At 40.9% G+C, this 16,102-nt stretch overlaps 1 protein-coding gene across 1 annotated transcript; it reads left to right on the plus strand.

The window, feature by feature from the left end:
* The first annotated feature begins 3,123 nt into the window (after positions 1 to 3,123).
* LOC146665722 (growth arrest and DNA damage-inducible protein GADD45 gamma-like) lies at positions 3,124 to 4,580 on the plus strand. Its single transcript, XM_085413468.1, has 3 exons — positions 3,124 to 3,303; positions 3,403 to 3,610; positions 3,733 to 4,580. Exons 1-3 carry the CDS (start codon positions 3,203 to 3,205, stop codon positions 3,844 to 3,846), a joined length of 423 nt encoding a protein of 140 aa, XP_085269594.1. The 5' UTR covers positions 3,124 to 3,202; the 3' UTR covers positions 3,847 to 4,580.
* Positions 4,581 to 16,102: the final 11,522 nt, after the last annotated feature.

The following is a 16,102-nucleotide window of genomic DNA, read 5'->3' on the forward strand; positions in this document are numbered from 1 at the left end:
AGCTTTAAAAGTTATTTTCCTTGGAATTTGGCCCATAGTTCCACTAAATGCTTTCATTTGCGATTTAAGTGGTCCCGACAAACTTTTACGCAGGACTCCATTTCACCTGCTCCACGCGTTAGGCACTTTCAATGCAACATATTGTCATTATTTGGTAATTTTTAGTATCCAGTTCAAGTAACCTGACCTGTGTCTGGTTTTATTATTATCCACAACTTCTTTTCACTCCGAAACTTTTACGCACGATCCTGCCTCATTCGGTTCACTTCTAGTGCCGTTTCTCTTCTCTTATTTGGTGCCATTTCATCTGCATAATAATCCAAAACACATCTTGCATCAGGTCAGACCTGTTGCCATTGCTGCGTAAATTGCGCAGGGGGTTGGAGGTGCAGACACAGGTCGGTGGTGATTGATTCAGCACTATTGTTCTATGGAAGGCACAGTGGCAGATGGAGAACTGTCGCTATGAGGGGACCCCCTCCTCCAAGCCCCCCTTCTCCAAGCCCCCATTCTCGTTCTCCTAAACCTAGGTCATCTTCGACCCCAGGGCTGTTTTTTTTTTTTTTGTCTTTTGTCGACATGTCTCAACATTCGCAAGTCTGTTGTCTGAGTTTTGATTAAGTTAGAATACCAAAGATGAGACTTCACAGTCTAAACTTGCAAAATGTAAAAGGCTATCTCCCCAAACAAGTAGAGGCAAATAAAAATCACTCTCAGTTTGAGCTGTAATCAGACGAGAATGCCCCAAGTGTTTCGTTTAACAACAAAATGCTTATCTTTGCATTATTGCAAACAGGGTCATTTATTTGTTTTTACTTCAGTCCTCATCTGCGCGTCATCTGGCCCAAAGTTTGATTTGGATCTAGCTGATACAAAATAAAACACACATCTACTTTTAGGAAGGATAAGCTCTTATCACCACGGGCCAGGCGCGTGCAAATCGATACCAACCCATTGTTGGTGAAGCACATCTGCCAGATGGTGGACTCTCCGGCAGTGCGCGACAGGTGTTGGTGTTCAAAGCTCTTTACTGGTGACCTGCGGCGACTCAACAGAGCCCACCCTCTGCGTTATAAAGGGAAATGTCCAAAGGTGGCAGATAATTCAGAGGTTTGCAGAAATGTGTTTTTAGTGTTTGCAGAGATGACTTAAGCTCTGTGAATAAAAACAAAATATTTGTATATATTTTTGCACTGATAAAATACGTTTTTGAGTTAGAGAGCGATACACATTACATAACAATCATATTTAGCGTAGATCCACGCAGTCTGTCTACAATTCTGCGTTTTAAACACAACTTACAAAAATAATCTTTGCAGGAGTAGAACATGTGTCTATTACGCCCAGCAGGTGCTGCGTGACTTCTTTTGTTCACCCTCACTTTACCTTCCCCCTGGGACAGATGGTATCTGCCGGTTACTATGGAGAGTGATGCAGAGTAGAGAGATAAAGCACGCAGGCACCTCCAGATGCCACGCGCCAGTCTTTACACATGCAAAGCAGCGGCCCGTGCCATTTCTTAATCTACAACAAACAGTTCATGCTGTGAAGCTGGTCACGACGTCTAAAAGTCTGCCTGACAGTCAGTACAGTTAGAAGGGTGGATAGATCTGATTATTTTGACATCAAACATTGCTGAATACCCTGCATTGATGCTGTTTTTAAGAAAGTTTCTGCTTATTCTTCCAGAAAATTTTCTACGACGTCTTAAAAGGGCCCTGTCCGACGGTGTTCCAATAGTGTTTTAGCTGTTCTGACCACAGCATTAATAACAATTTGGACATTTCTCGCCTATTTACAAATATACATTGTGCATATTTCATAAATTTTTATATCTTTGCATTTTTACACCAGCTGCGGTTTCAGTTAGGAATAAAATATTTAGCTTTTAAAAAACTTCAAAAAGTGGTGAAAGCATGAAAATATCTTACAAGTCTCGAATAGATTTACTGAAGCATTTGTGTACACAAGACTTTATTTGACTAGCTTATTAAATCAAACTTTTATTTATACAGAAAAATATAATGTCATCATTTGAAAACAAACCAGTTCAACATCTAATGCTCTGTCTTCAGATTTTAAAAATCCATCTTTAGATCGATTTTTAACAGCAGACCAAACCAATCAGCCACTGCCACCCATTCATTTCCACAAAAGGTTAAACTAAAACAGCAAGTCTTTCTCTGTGATTTCAGCTCATTTTAATAATCTTTATAAGCTTGCTTAGATCTGATCTGAAGTTAACTTTGACATGATGAATGGTGTTAGGATTCTAACCTTGCAGGAAAGCTTTATTCAGAGCCCAAACTCTGTGGATGAATGGAGTAATACATTTTAAATGGCAAATATGAAATGATATGGATGACATAACTGGATCAAAAGGATGTAGACTTCTTACTGTTTTCACTGGAGCTTTTTATTGCACTGATCCAGGCAGACATCAATTCGCACAAACCAGCAACAGTTACATGGAGAACCTCAAGAATGCAAGAATGCAGGAGTTTTGACCAAAGTTACTACTAATGCTCTGTTACTCTTGATGTAATCGAAGATCACTCCAAGTTTTATTAAAACTAGCTGATTGCACAAGAAAGAGCAAGTTTGAAACAGATAGATTTGAAAAGTCTGAAATGAACCTGACAAACACTTTGTTGATGTTCGGTGAGATGCCACAAACACCGGTAAATTTAACTCCATGCAAATGAATGCAAATGACTGGGTGCATTAAAACAAGCCCCCCTAAAGCACAATATTATGATTTGGAAAGCGTGCAGTTGCATTGAGAAATACTTTAGATTTAAATATCCTTTGGCTTCATCGTTTAAGCATTTCAGTGGCGTTATCAGTCGCTTCTTAATCTTGCAAAACTTTGAGGACTTTCACAATAGTAGTCTGGTCTTGCTGTGTGGTTTCATTATTCTTGTAAGCTGAAATAAGCACTTAAAGGTCAGGCTTTCTACATTTGATCCTTTCAAATGAAGCTGCCCCCAACTTTCTAAGACTTTTCTATGGGCACGCGTGCCTGAGGGTGGGATGGGGGCTGCTGGCCTCTTGTTACCATTGTGCTGCAATCAGCCAATGAAAGAGTCAGCACGTGCTGGGTCTGCAGTATAAATGTTGGCAATCTCCTGGAAGCAGCACAAACAGCCTTTTCTGGACTTTCTGATACTGCTTCAGCTGAACTGTGAGATACAAACTAACCATGCAGTCTCCTGGAAAATCTCTGAAGGAAGCTCTGCTGTGTGCTCAGAGCGAGGAGCGACTCACTGTTGGAGTCTATGAGAGCGCCAAAATTATGACTGAGTAAGTAAACTTCATGTGACCTTAGCATCTTCTCTTAAGATTAGGGTTAATAAACACTGAACAGCAGCGCTTAACAGGATGATTTTTGTTTGCCTACAGAGACCCGGACAGTGTGTCTTTCTGCGTCCTGGCCATGGATGAGGAGTTTGAGTGTGACATCGCCCTCCAGATCCACTTCACCCTCATCCAGTCCTTCTGCTTCGACAACGACATCAGCATCGTCAGAGTGAGCGACATGCAGCGTCTGGTGGAGATTGTTGGGGACAAGGCGGAACAGTTTGAAGATGCGCACTGCGTCCTCATCACGGTATGTAGAGCTCAGTAGCAGCACTGTGAAGAATTTCAAGGCTGATTTTTTATTTTTATTTTTTTGTGCTTTCTGAAAAGAAACGTGCGACTAAATCTGCTTTCCTCTTCCTGTTTGATCAGAACCCGGCTGACGGGTCTTGGGAGGACCCCGCTCTGGAGAAGCTGCACCTGTTCTGTGAGGAGAGCAGGCATCTGAACGACTGGGTTCCTGAGATCAGCCTCCCCGAGCGCTGATCTGGGACCTGCTCCTCACTCGCTCAGATGCTGCAAAGCTTCTTATCTGGAAATACTCATCCTGATGGACAGGATGACCCTGTTTCTGCTCATCCCTGGATGCTCCTGAGGAGGATTCCCGTCCAGGCAGCATGGCGCCGGCCCGAGGGGCCCCCGTGAACCGTCGCCTCTTGTCCCGTCCATGCCAAGATGACTCTCATTCTTTATGTGAATGAGGTCGGGCATGCCACAAGAGCGACGCATCGACCCTCATTCTTTGTGCGGATGAGGTTTGGAGAGGAAGGAGAAGCGATTTCTGCGTCCTGTGGTTCCACAGAGCAAATGTCGCACATTGAAGCACGCGCAGCAGGAGAAGAAGCGGTGCTGAGAGAGAGGCCTTCTTAGAAAGGGACTTTTTAAGGATGTCCTCTTCGCTGAGCAACATGACATCAGTTGCAGTCAGCGGAAATGTTTCCCACTTTCCAGAATTGTCTTAATTCTCTAAAGGTTTCACTTTAGAAATTTAACAATGACAAAAAAAAAAAGATTCAGAAAAAAATCATCTAAGGTTTTCACTTTGGATATTTAATACTGAATTTAAAAAAAGGTTTAAATAAAAAAAAAGATCTGACTTTAAATCTTGAAGTGTGAAACAAAAACTCTTTCAATTTAACTTCATGAAAAACGAAACTATTTGTGAATTCTTGCATATTTTTTCACATGAAAAGTTACAAATAAAACATTTGAAAATTCTACTTTGCTTATTCACTATTCTTTAATTTTTTGTCTCAGTTGTCTGAAGTAGAAACACAGTAACACTTGGATTTTTTTCCCGTGGCAACATTTTGAGCTCCTTTTAGGGAGTTTTACTTTTACTGGAATCACTCAGCAAGGTCTGCAGCTCCTGAGTGAAATGGGAATAAAGTTAAGAAAACCAAGTATATAACAATGTAATTGCACAGCTCAGATTATTGTTATCGGACTCATTTCTTTATAGCAGTAAAGGATTAGGAGGGGTTACGAGATGGATAAAAAACAATAAAGTGGGGAAAATAGATGCATAATGGTAAACCTCTAAAAAGTTTCATAGTCAGATGAAAAACAGCTAAGACCAATCCATTTACTTCTCTAGAGGAGGTGAGGTGATTTTAACGTTACCTGGCATGGCCAGAGATTTAAATCTGCTGTTTTCATTCCTTCTACAGTAATGATTACAGATCAAATTAAGTTTGTCTCTGTGAGCCTGCAGCTTCTCCTGTACTTCAAATGCCAAAATATGTTTTTTCTTTTAGTGTGAAATTCCTACGACCGCTGCTATCAGGTGACCCTCTAATCTCAAAAATTGATTTAAAAAGTATTTTTTGTATATATTGTTTATCACGCTTTTTCAAGTTGGTACATTAAAAACCTAGTGGATTAGCTATTAGCAGCTTGTGTTTTAATACTATAGCCAGAGAGGCCGACTTTGACCTATGAAGGAAAACTTTCAGTTTGTGATATTCAAGTTTGTTTTGCTTCCTGTTAAATTATTACAAAGTCCTGTTGATGATGAACCTAAACTCGAGTTAAATGTGACCAAATAATGAGTGCAGTCTATAGACGGGCAAATAACATCTGCATCTATCTCAAAAACTGATGACTTTGACAACATAAACATATTTGACACCTTTAACTTAGTTATATATCCCCCTTTTCAACAGAAGTGAACTATTTTTTAAAAGACTTCACAGACAGAGGTGGAGTGGTAAATTGTTCCAGAGCCTTGGCGCCACAGACCAAAAGGCTCTGTTTGCCTTAAAGGCTTCAGTCTTCTACAAAGGACAACAAACAGATTTTGAGCTTTTGAATGAAGACACTGAGCAGCACTGTGTCTAATGTGTCTAACAAGAAGTTGAGATAAATAGTCTGAATCATTTTCATGTACATAAGTGTGCTGGATGCAGTTTTAAAACATACTCTTAAATCAACCCGGAGCGAGTGTAAAGAGAATAAAGTCGGGGTAATATGCAAATTTGTAAAACTCGGTTCAGACTGGAGGCCTCAGATGACTCTGTGTTAGAGTTTGTATTGTTGATTGTCATTTATGCTTAGAAACATTTACTCACACACCCACACACACACACACACACACACACACACACACACACACACACACACACACACACACACAGGCAAGGTACTCTTTGTTTGTATGTAGACGTCATATGTTAATGAACCTATGCATATTCATGTAACCTCAATAAAAGGACAGTGGTACGGGAGAACGGACGAGAGCAACTGGGGCCAAGCGAAGGGACGGCGTTTGTCCGGTTCTCTCCCGTGCACGAGTAACATGAAGAAGCTTGCCTATTTGTGCCTTGCTTTGCGGTGTAATTATATTGTCTTCAACGTTCCAGCGAATAGGTTTATGCTACAAACCTATCACTCTGCTTCTCTGTTGTCTTTAAGCAAGGACCCGTCCCATCCTGGCAACAAACTGTTCCAACTTCTGCAATCTGGTAGAAGGTTCCGCATCTTCCGGGCAAGGACAGAGAGACTCAAGAGGAGCTTCTATCCCCAAGCCATCCGTGCCCTAAACACACACACCCGCCCTCTCACATCATCTATAATTGACTGAGACAGGACTCTTCCAGACACTAAACCAAGGCACAATGTACATTTCAATTCCTTTAATTTTAAATATGTTTATATTGTCTATCCTGTAAAATAGTCAGATGTCTATTCATATTAATGTACAGAATTCACCTGCTTGCTGCTACTACTGCACATTCACCCAGTGTATATACTATATATATATATATATAATGTTTTTCCTCTACACCCCCCCCCCACCCCCCCAATTTTTTTGCACATGTCGAGGAGCGTGCTACCCCCCCCCAATTTTTTTGCACATGTCGAGGAGCGTGTCAGGCTACATTTCACTGTGTGTTATACTTGTATAACTATGCATGTGACAAATAAAGAACCTTGAACCTTGAACCTTGAGCAAGATGATGAAAATGTGTTTTTCACGTCATTTTCACACATACACTGCTAATTTATTGGTTAAAAACTCTGTGTAAAGTTAGATTGAGCAGATATGGAAGTACATGGTTAACTGTCTGGAGCATTTCGTGCTAGGAAATGCTCATTCAGGCAGCACTCCCAGCCTAATCCATCAAGCTTTTCTGATCTGATTCTTTCCAAACTGTTTAAAGTTTAGTCTCCTCATTTAATTGATGGCCAGTTTATGCAGAGGTAAGTTTATGTTTGAAAGAAAAAGGGTGTTTATAAAACTTTGCAGTGACTGAACCGATGACATTTTCTGAGGCTAGCTCATTTAGTATTGCCAACTCCAAACATTTTAAATTATTTCACTCTTGTCAGCATGCTAACTGTACTTTGTACCCTGTACCCTTCTTTAAAAACACCCCCCGCCCAATAAAACTCAGCTACACAGAGGTTGCATGGAGGTTAATGGAGGTGATCTTCTGCTCCTGGCACATGATACTTTTTTCTTCTCATTCTCAAATTTACAATTCAGAACCTTTAAGAAGCTTTTGTGTGCTTGAATTCAGATTTTAAAGGCGCTCTGACCTGCATGTTGCCTGCAGTGTGAACTATTGTGGCGTCAACAGCTGCTGCAGGCCCCCCCATGCCCCAAATGACATACACAAACACACACACAGACACCCATGATTGCTACTTAAGTCTTTACTCTTTCTGCTGATCTGCTTTCTAATGTGATGTTTTAAAAGATTGAAAAATTAAACCAAAGAAGAAGAAAAGTGGTTGATCTAAATCAGTTACACCCTAAGTAGCTTCATCAGTCTGTGTTGCACTCTGGTGTGTGCACGTACGCACACCCAGCAGCCCTTTGTGAAACAAAAAAAAGAGGAAGAAAAAAGGGCCAGGCCAGCTGAAACGTAATCAGCCCTTTAAATTTCCACAGCAACCAACCCAACACTCACTCCATCTGCTGTCCAATTTAATGACAGAGAGAGAAAGGGAGAGAGGAGGAGGAGGTGGCCCTGTGCCTGGCACAAGTCTGCTGCCATTCATCCATTCAAAGCCAAATCCTGACTAACAACAACATCCCCCGGCCGAGCAGTCAGCAGAAACACATCTGAAGTCTGAGCACAGCAGGACGGAGCGGTCTCTAAAAGTAGTTAAACAGTTTTGGGCATTTTAGAAAAATGTGCTTTTATTTTATTTTATTTTTTTATGATACACTAAATGAGAACCAGTGTCTGCCATGTGCAGGGGATAGCTTAGCATCGCTGGAGTCAGAGAGCAACATTAAGGCTGGAACTGGAAAGGTTTAAAACACACCTGCAAACACATTTAAGGGTACATTTTCTGTCTGCTTCTCTGAACCCTAAACAAACCCAGCTGCCCTCAGCCTCAACCCAACCATTAAGAGCTGTGCTGCTGCAGGCGCATGCTGCTTCTCAAGTATCCTTTCAACATAAAAGCTTTCTTCTCCTCCTAAAGTCTTTTCAGTGCTGGAGAGCTGCAGCAGATGGTAATGACAGGCTGCAGGCTCAGTGTGTGTTTCTGTGTTCTCCTGTTTTATTGGAGTTTTGATTGAGCAATCCATTTATATTTCTTGCTTTGCTCGGTTATTAGGGTTTTTTGGACAATAAAGGCTTTTATGCATCTAAAATCCTAAAATATTGAATAATCTAAGAGCCCTAGCCAAAGCCAAAGTCAATTAAACTGTTTTTACTTTAGAAAAAACAAAATTGCAGAAATCAGTAGCTGTCTGACAACAATGCTAATCTTTTTTTTTAAACTATGCAAATTTCCTGATTCATCCTTTCCATACGCCTGCTGCTGTTGCGCTGCTTGTGTGCGTGTGTACATACGGGACAGAAACGCCCACCCTGTTCCCCCGGTCATCAGCTGCTGATGCTAATTTCTGGTTGTGATCTCAATCGCCCAGACCTGCTCCGGCTCGTAATGAGTCTAATCACTAATTACATTAGCAGGCCCCCTGAAGGGTGCGCTGCTCATCGGTGGCCTCAATCCTGCACAAAGATCCGGTGTAAACACGCCACCATCTAAAGAAGCAAACCAAAGCTCGTTTGTATTTGTAACAGAGAAAACTTCAGCAATTTTACAAGTTAATTAGAAATCAGTGAAAATACATTTGTTTGCATGACAATTTCATCTTTCGGGTAACAAGAGTGTTTATAAGTAAATATGAAGACAAAGAGATTATCTGTTTTGTCCAGCGTTGCAGCTTGTTAAGATAAAGTGGACTCAGAGAGCTGAAGCGCTGCCAGCTGTTGCCAAAACACGGGTCTGTTTCTCCATTGAGCGTTGAGGCCCTCGAGGGCCTGGCTCAGCTGCTGCTGGTTCAACACGGCAAATTGCTGTGTATGCATTTAGCCTTACAGACAACATGGCAGAATTTCAACACTGAAATGAGTCCATAGCCACCATAATTTATGTAATAATGTAGATTAGAGGCCAGATTTGAGTGACACAGCAGTGGCCCGTATCCTTGTATGCTGCAGAGGAGGAAGATCAGATGGCTAAATGTGCCTGTGCCGCACCTCCACCCACTGCACACCCACACCAAAACAAAACTCTGGCAAAAAAGAAAGAAAAAAAAAGCTACAGCCAACACGTCTACGCCCCCATCAATGGACACAAAGAGCAGAAAACGACAGGAGGGGCCCCAAACAAAGGTGCAGCGAGACCTGGGCCCTCTCTCCTCTTTTGTGCTGAAGAATGGCGAGGTCCAGGAGCAGCTGCTGCTGGCTGCATGGGACATTTGAGCCGGTCCTTTTCACCAAAAAACAAAGTCTGGCGCTGTGAGTGGACAGGCTGCACGGCTGGAGGGGTGGAGAAGAGGAGGAGGGAGGCTGTATACAAAACGAAGGGCACACTTTGCCAGATCGACGTAGAGTTGACTCCCCATTGATCCTGCAGATAAGCAGCAGCAGAGGAAGAGGAAGGTGGGGTTTAGCAGGGTGAGGGGGGGGGGGGGGGGGGCGTGCTTTTAAAGTGAGGCCCTTTAAAGTTGATGGGAGTCACATCAGTCACAGCACAAAGGAGGACCCCGAGGTCTGCCATATGGTTGTAGGCACATCATCTGTTCAGGAATCACTAAAAGAAATCCAACCTAGGCCAATAGCGGCTCGAGCTCTGCCGACTGCACTACTCAGCAACAACAAATCTCTGGTTTCTGATTGGCCGATGGGATGTAGTTATTAAAAGCTCAGCGTCTCAATTACCCAGACAGGTATAGAAGTGAGAGACTTTGTTGTTTTAGTACTTGAGGATGATCTGTGTGGCAGATTGATAAGTGCTATTAATATTTTATTTCCTCTCCTTTTGCAGCTGTCAAAATCCGTTCTTTTGTATACTTTTTAGGACTTTTTGCTGGACTCCTTTTGCCTCAGATGTCCACTGAAACTAACCAGTTAATCACAGGATGAAACAAATACATTAAAAAGCAGTCAGTGCATTTAGCAGCATTAATCAAACCTCAGATTTTAATACAAATTTAAAAGAAACCTAATGCTACATATTTGGGCGCTAACTTTTACCATATGAATAAATCTTTTTTCTTTCATGCACCAGAACTATTTTAAACAAAAAGAATGAGATTTTTACAGGCATGTGGCCTAAAATAAACATAACTTGTATTAAAACTGTAATAGTTATTTGAGGTATAGGTCATTTGTAGGTATTTGTTTTATTCCTCTAAGCCGACCTGACCTTTGACTCTCTTTCTGCAGTTGTTGCAAATGATTGTATCATAAAGGACAGAAAAACATGCTGCCCTGCAAAATTCAAAATGCAGGCCAGCATGGAACATACAAAATCTTCAGTAAATAGTGTGAGAATTTAAATGAACCCATAATTATACATTTATTCAGTATGTCATGTATAATGATGTTAATCAACTGCGTTTATGTGTCAGAAGAAGATTACTTGTATTCATTTTAAAAGCATTTTTCTTGAAACTGCTTATTGCATTAAGTATGTCTGGCTGTAGGAAAGAAAAAAAGCTGACTTACATGTGACATCTTTCATTCAATGGAATCTGGTCAAAATTAATCCATTGGTATACCTTAGTGATTCATTATTTTAAGAAATACAATTTGATTTTAGAAATTTTAGTTGCAGTTTTACTCAAAATTATTGTTACAAGTGCACGCCTGCACTTGCCTAAAGGCATAGCAGAGGGAACCCGTGTGTTAGGAGATGAAAGACTCGAAAGAAAAGGTTAAAAAACAAAAAATCTAATACATTTAACTGGACTCTCTCCTAATCTTTATTTAGGAGGGGAATGAAACCATAGCGGTGAAACGGACGAGCACAGTGTTTTTGTGAGGCACCACAAATATAAAAAGCGATCATAAATGAACAGTTCTTTTTAATAGGCTTGTTTGTATTTCTTCAAATGTAACACGTTATTCTGAAAGATGACCACAGCTGACAGGTGGAGTAGGACCATAAAACATGGCGTAAAACGGACATAAACTAATGCACTTTACACTAACTGGTAAATAGTTTAGGTTGGCTTTCCAGCTAAAGATATAATGGACCTGTCTTCTTCTGTCAGCCTGTAGCATCGCAGTGGCACTACAGCTATCACCGCTCTCCTCCAGTCGGCATAGTGAACGAAGACAAATAGCTCCACCTAGTGGTTAAAAGGGGTTCCTGCATAACAGTGCAGCGTATCGTGGAGCCTGGTCTTGATTAAGTCCATCAAGGCCAAAAATGACCGTAAAAACATGTCAATTAGATTCAGATGATAAAATAAAGAAGCTGAACGTTTCTTTATTTGTTGCAATAAATCTGTTAAAATGATAAAATAACACAAATAATCATGGGCAAATGATGCACTTAAATTCTATTTCTTATCTGTTATTTCTAGAACATTTTATTATTAATCATGATAATTAACTAACTATCATTCATAATTATTTTATATTTCACTCTCCATTGTGATTATTATTGTTATTCTAAGAGGATTCTTTACTTTGAAATCACTTTTAGCTGGATCTGTATCTGTAGTGGAATTATCTAAAGGATATTATGGCTTGTTGTGTGGTTCAGAGAGGCCAGACACTTGTGCTCCAGTTTTGCTGATTGACAGTCTAATACATCATTAGCCTACTACCTAGCACTGTGCAGTGCATAAGTACAGTTTATAGTTACACTCTTGCTAAGCAGGCTTGCTTATATTAGCTGACAATTTAGCACTCCACACTACTGTGCAAAAGGCTTGGCCCATCCCTCATTGTTGCTTCCAATGAACCAGACTTTTTATCTTTCTTAAAGCTATTTTTTAAAAAGGTGTCTTAATCAACAGTTCTCCAGGTCTTTCAAAGTTTTTCTCTGACCACTGGCTGCTTTTTCATCCATTTTCAGTCCTTATAACTGACCACCACTGACCTATTAATCATTCAACCATAAAAAGGCACCTAAACTCAAGGGAAAACCAAACAGAAAACATAGCAACGTTTTGCTATGTCACAAAAAACAAAACTTGTTCCCATTTCTATAGTTAAATCTACAAGAAATACCAAAGATAACAGTGTGTGCTGTGTGTCCCTAACAATACCAAAGTCATGACCAAGAATTAGGGAGAAAGAAATCCAGCAAAGACCTGATGCATGACCTGAAAGAGCTTTTCAAAATCAATAAAATTTTGAATACAGAAAAGTGCTGATTTTTATCCACCATGCAATACCATCTGGAAAGCATCCGATCAACAACAGCTTGATTTTTCAGCACGACAATGACCCCAAACACAATAACAATGCAGTAAAAGAACAGAAAAGGTTAGAAGAAACAAACAGTGGAACCAAATCCGTCATGGTGCCCAGACATCAACAGTATTGAAGCAGTGCGGGGTCATCTTGACAGAGAGTGAACCAAAAGGCCGACAACATCCTAAGAAGAACTTTAAATCTCCTTCAAGAACCTTGGAGAACAATTAATGAAGGCTACTTAAAGAAATGACAGCTTTCCTAAGAGAACTCAGGCTGTGTTAAAGAATAAACATATATTTCCATGTATATTTGCACCTTTCATTAAATCTTTGCACATATTTCTCATTTTCCAGGCAAAATATAAAGAAATGAACGATGATTTGACACTTTTTCACAGTATCGTAAATTTGCTCCTATTAGAATTTGATAGCTTGAAAAGCAGCCAGTGGGACGACCTCTGGGCTGAGTATATCAAGCACAGCCACAGCACTGGGCGGGTGGTGCCGACGGGTCAAGATTAGGTTAAGTGGGGTGTGTCGTGCAATGAAGTAAAGTCGGTCTGTCGGGTCTCCAAGCTGCAGATGGGACCCCTTCTCCTCTGGAAAGTCCCCTTCCCACAGGCACCTGTTGGCTGGAGTCTGGTGATAAGGTTAATTGGTAGCAGTCAACCATTCCATCTCTCGTCCACATTGCTTGGCTTTGCTGTGCTTTGTTTGCACTTGGGAGGTCCATCTTCCCTAACAGTTTTGTAGAATTATCTTTTTGTTATAGCTTTTTTAAAATCTCAGTGGATTTGATAAAGGTCCGCTAGATTTACCAAAGCTGTAATTCCACTGTTGCGTCAGTCGGATGGTTAAAATACTCAGAGGAGCCTAAAAAGACAATCATGAAGTGCATATCACAACTTCTGTTTCTAGTCCTCCTTTTCTCCATAATGCACATTTAGATGGCGATGACAGCTGCTGCTTGGATCTGCCTCCCAAAAATCAGACCACCCAGTCGTGAAGCTAAAGCAAAGTTTTGAGCAAGTGTGTTTTTCAGTCACCAGAGAGTCTGTGTGTGTGGTCACTGCGTTGGAAATACATCCACACGTCCTCATAGCAGATCAGCAGTAGGGAAACAGGCTACAGGCAGCAACATGTTTAAGTCCAGTCCTTTAAACTGGAGGCGGACAGTTGAGATCACAAGTCTCTGCTGACTTACAGCAACTATTTGCCTGACTGGAGAAACAGTGTCAGACGGGGAAGTCAGAAGTCCGGCAGCTTTCCTTTTAATTGGCTCTCAGCTGCTGGAAAACAGACGTTCACTTACACATGAACACAAACACGATGGGCAGCACATGTGACTTCATTACTGTGGGAATAACACAAGCAAACACACGCCTTTTCTGGTGCAGCACTGACCCAGTGAGAGGAGGAGAAAGCCAAGTTTTAGAGCACTAATGTAGCTTCTTGAGGGGTTAAGTTCCAAAGATAGGAGGGTTTCCCCCTTTATTTCAGGATTAAACCAAATAAAAGAACCTGAACATGCTATCAAGGGAAGTGTGGGAAGAACACCTCCTCCGCCTCTAAAGTTTGAGTGTTTTATCAAACATGAATCTGTCATTAGCAGCAGATATAGGCACACTAGAATCCATCTACAGACTGCTTTTGTATGTGAGACCACACAAACAGGACAAAACTAATATTCAGGGCACTATTTTGCTCCAGTCCAGCTATAACTGCTGCTAATTTTGTTATCATCCCTGTCTGAGTCATCTCATCCACTTATTTTTAGCCGTCTGAAACATTTCAGTCTTATTGCACTCGCTAAAAAACACTCAACTTTATTGGACCCTCCTCAATTTACAAAGATATGCCATTATATTATAACACTTTTGCCTCCATTTTTGCCTCCATTCTGTCTTAATATTAGAACTGATACTTGAGCAATTTGAATACTTCTGCTCAGCCTTCTGTCTGGTTCCTCCCCTGTTTTCTCTGATTCTCCCCTGTTTCCTCTTTTAATCTGTCTCCCCCTTCCCCTCTCTCTGTCCCAGGGTGCGCACACAACAGACTGGAAGTCATTCCAGAAAGAAATTAACAGAGGAGTCTAATACTCTAATGCTCCCACACAGCAAATTGGATTCGTGCGCTTCACTGACTCTGGGTATCAGTTTTTTGCAGGACACAAAGCCTCCCGCTGCAAGCCAGAAACATAGACTCTGGGGGGAGACGCTGTTGCTTCGACACTGCTAAACACTTGCAAACTGAAAACTTACAACCCGCGAACAAAAGTATGTGGACACCCCGTCATTTAGACAGTGGCCTTTTCTGCTGCTGTAACAGCCTCCATCACTCTGGTTTCAAGCATTTCTGCACAACATAAGGAGCAGATATACTGCAGAGACTCGCTCCCACTCAGCCGTGAGAGATTAGCGAGGTAGACACTGATGCTGGGTGATAGTGCCTGGATCAGGTGAGCTGTACAGGACTGTGAGCTGGTTGGGATGAGAAACACGGTGTGGTTTTTGAAGGAAAACGGTTTTATTTAAACAAAAATGTCAAATCGTAGTTCTGGGCCTTCTTGTAAGAGGTAAAAAAAAAAACCTTAAACCCAATCAAAGTAACACATGAAAACTACTCAGAGGAAATCCAACCCAAGCTCACTGACTGACAGGGGGAGCTCAAACACACTATAACATGTCTTATAACTAAGACACAAAACCAACAGTTATTTCAATAGTTACTTAAAGCTATCAACATTTAAATTGCCATATCCCTCAACAATCAAATGAAACAAGCAACATGTTTAAAGTAAACCATCACCCCCTCCATTATGAAGTGGTATGATCCAAACAAAACTTTCTGAGTTTTTAACACTGCTGAATTCAAAGGCCTATCACAAGTAAAGCCATAGAAAGACCAAATAAATAAAGCCAGTGTATTTTAAACATATAACAAAAAATCATGCTTATTAAATTGAATTCATGATTCATTTACACATAACTGGTTTGCTTTATTAGGAACACTTGTTCACATGCTTCATAATGCAAATGTCTAATCAGCCAATCACATGGGGCCTAGACGTGGTCAAGTCGACTTGCTGAAGTTCAAGCAGAGTATTTGCGTGGCCAAGAAAGGTAATCTAAGTCACTTTAAATGTGATGTGGTTGTTGGCAACAAGATGAATGGATACCGAGGAGACCTGAGATTGGCCGTGGAATTGTTTGTGGAGGTGCTGTCGGAGGTGGAGGAGGAGTTGGACCTTGAGGCCTTTCCCAGTGAGACACAACTGTTGTGACTGATTGCTGTGATGGATGATTCTAGAGCATTTTTAAATGCCCCTGGGCTTGTTTTATCATAAATAAATCACATGTTCTTAAGTGCTACACTGTTTTTACACTCCCTGGCTTTGTTCATCTTCTGGTTGCCACAAAATTAGAAGGACACTTAAGAAATCACTAAAAGCTTTAAAATATTTTTCTTTACGGGAAAAATGTGATGCTATTTCTACGTAGCATTTCTTGCCTTGACCTTTGCAAACTGTGAAATGTTCTGTATAATGAAAACATATGCTCA

Source organism: Rhamphochromis longiceps, linkage group LG7, assembly GCF_057381845.1.
Source record: "Rhamphochromis longiceps isolate RC_006_pf linkage group LG7, R_longiceps_female_GT1.1, whole genome shotgun sequence".
Lineage (NCBI taxonomy): Eukaryota > Metazoa > Chordata > Actinopteri > Cichliformes > Cichlidae > Rhamphochromis > Rhamphochromis longiceps.

What these genes read in the sequence shown, in the direction of transcription:
- LOC146665722 (XM_085413468.1), top strand. Translation starts at nt 3,203, where the DNA reads ATGCAGTCTCCTGGAAAATCTCTGAAGGAAGCTCTGCTGTGTGCTCAG. An exon ending in AGCGCCAAAATTATGACTGA is followed by an intron (nt 3,304 to 3,402) that starts GTAAGTAAACTT and finishes GTTTGCCTACAG; the next exon opens with AGACCCGGACAGTGTGTCTT. An exon ending in CGCACTGCGTCCTCATCACG is followed by an intron (nt 3,611 to 3,732) that starts GTATGTAGAGCT and finishes CTGTTTGATCAG; the next exon opens with AACCCGGCTGACGGGTCTTG.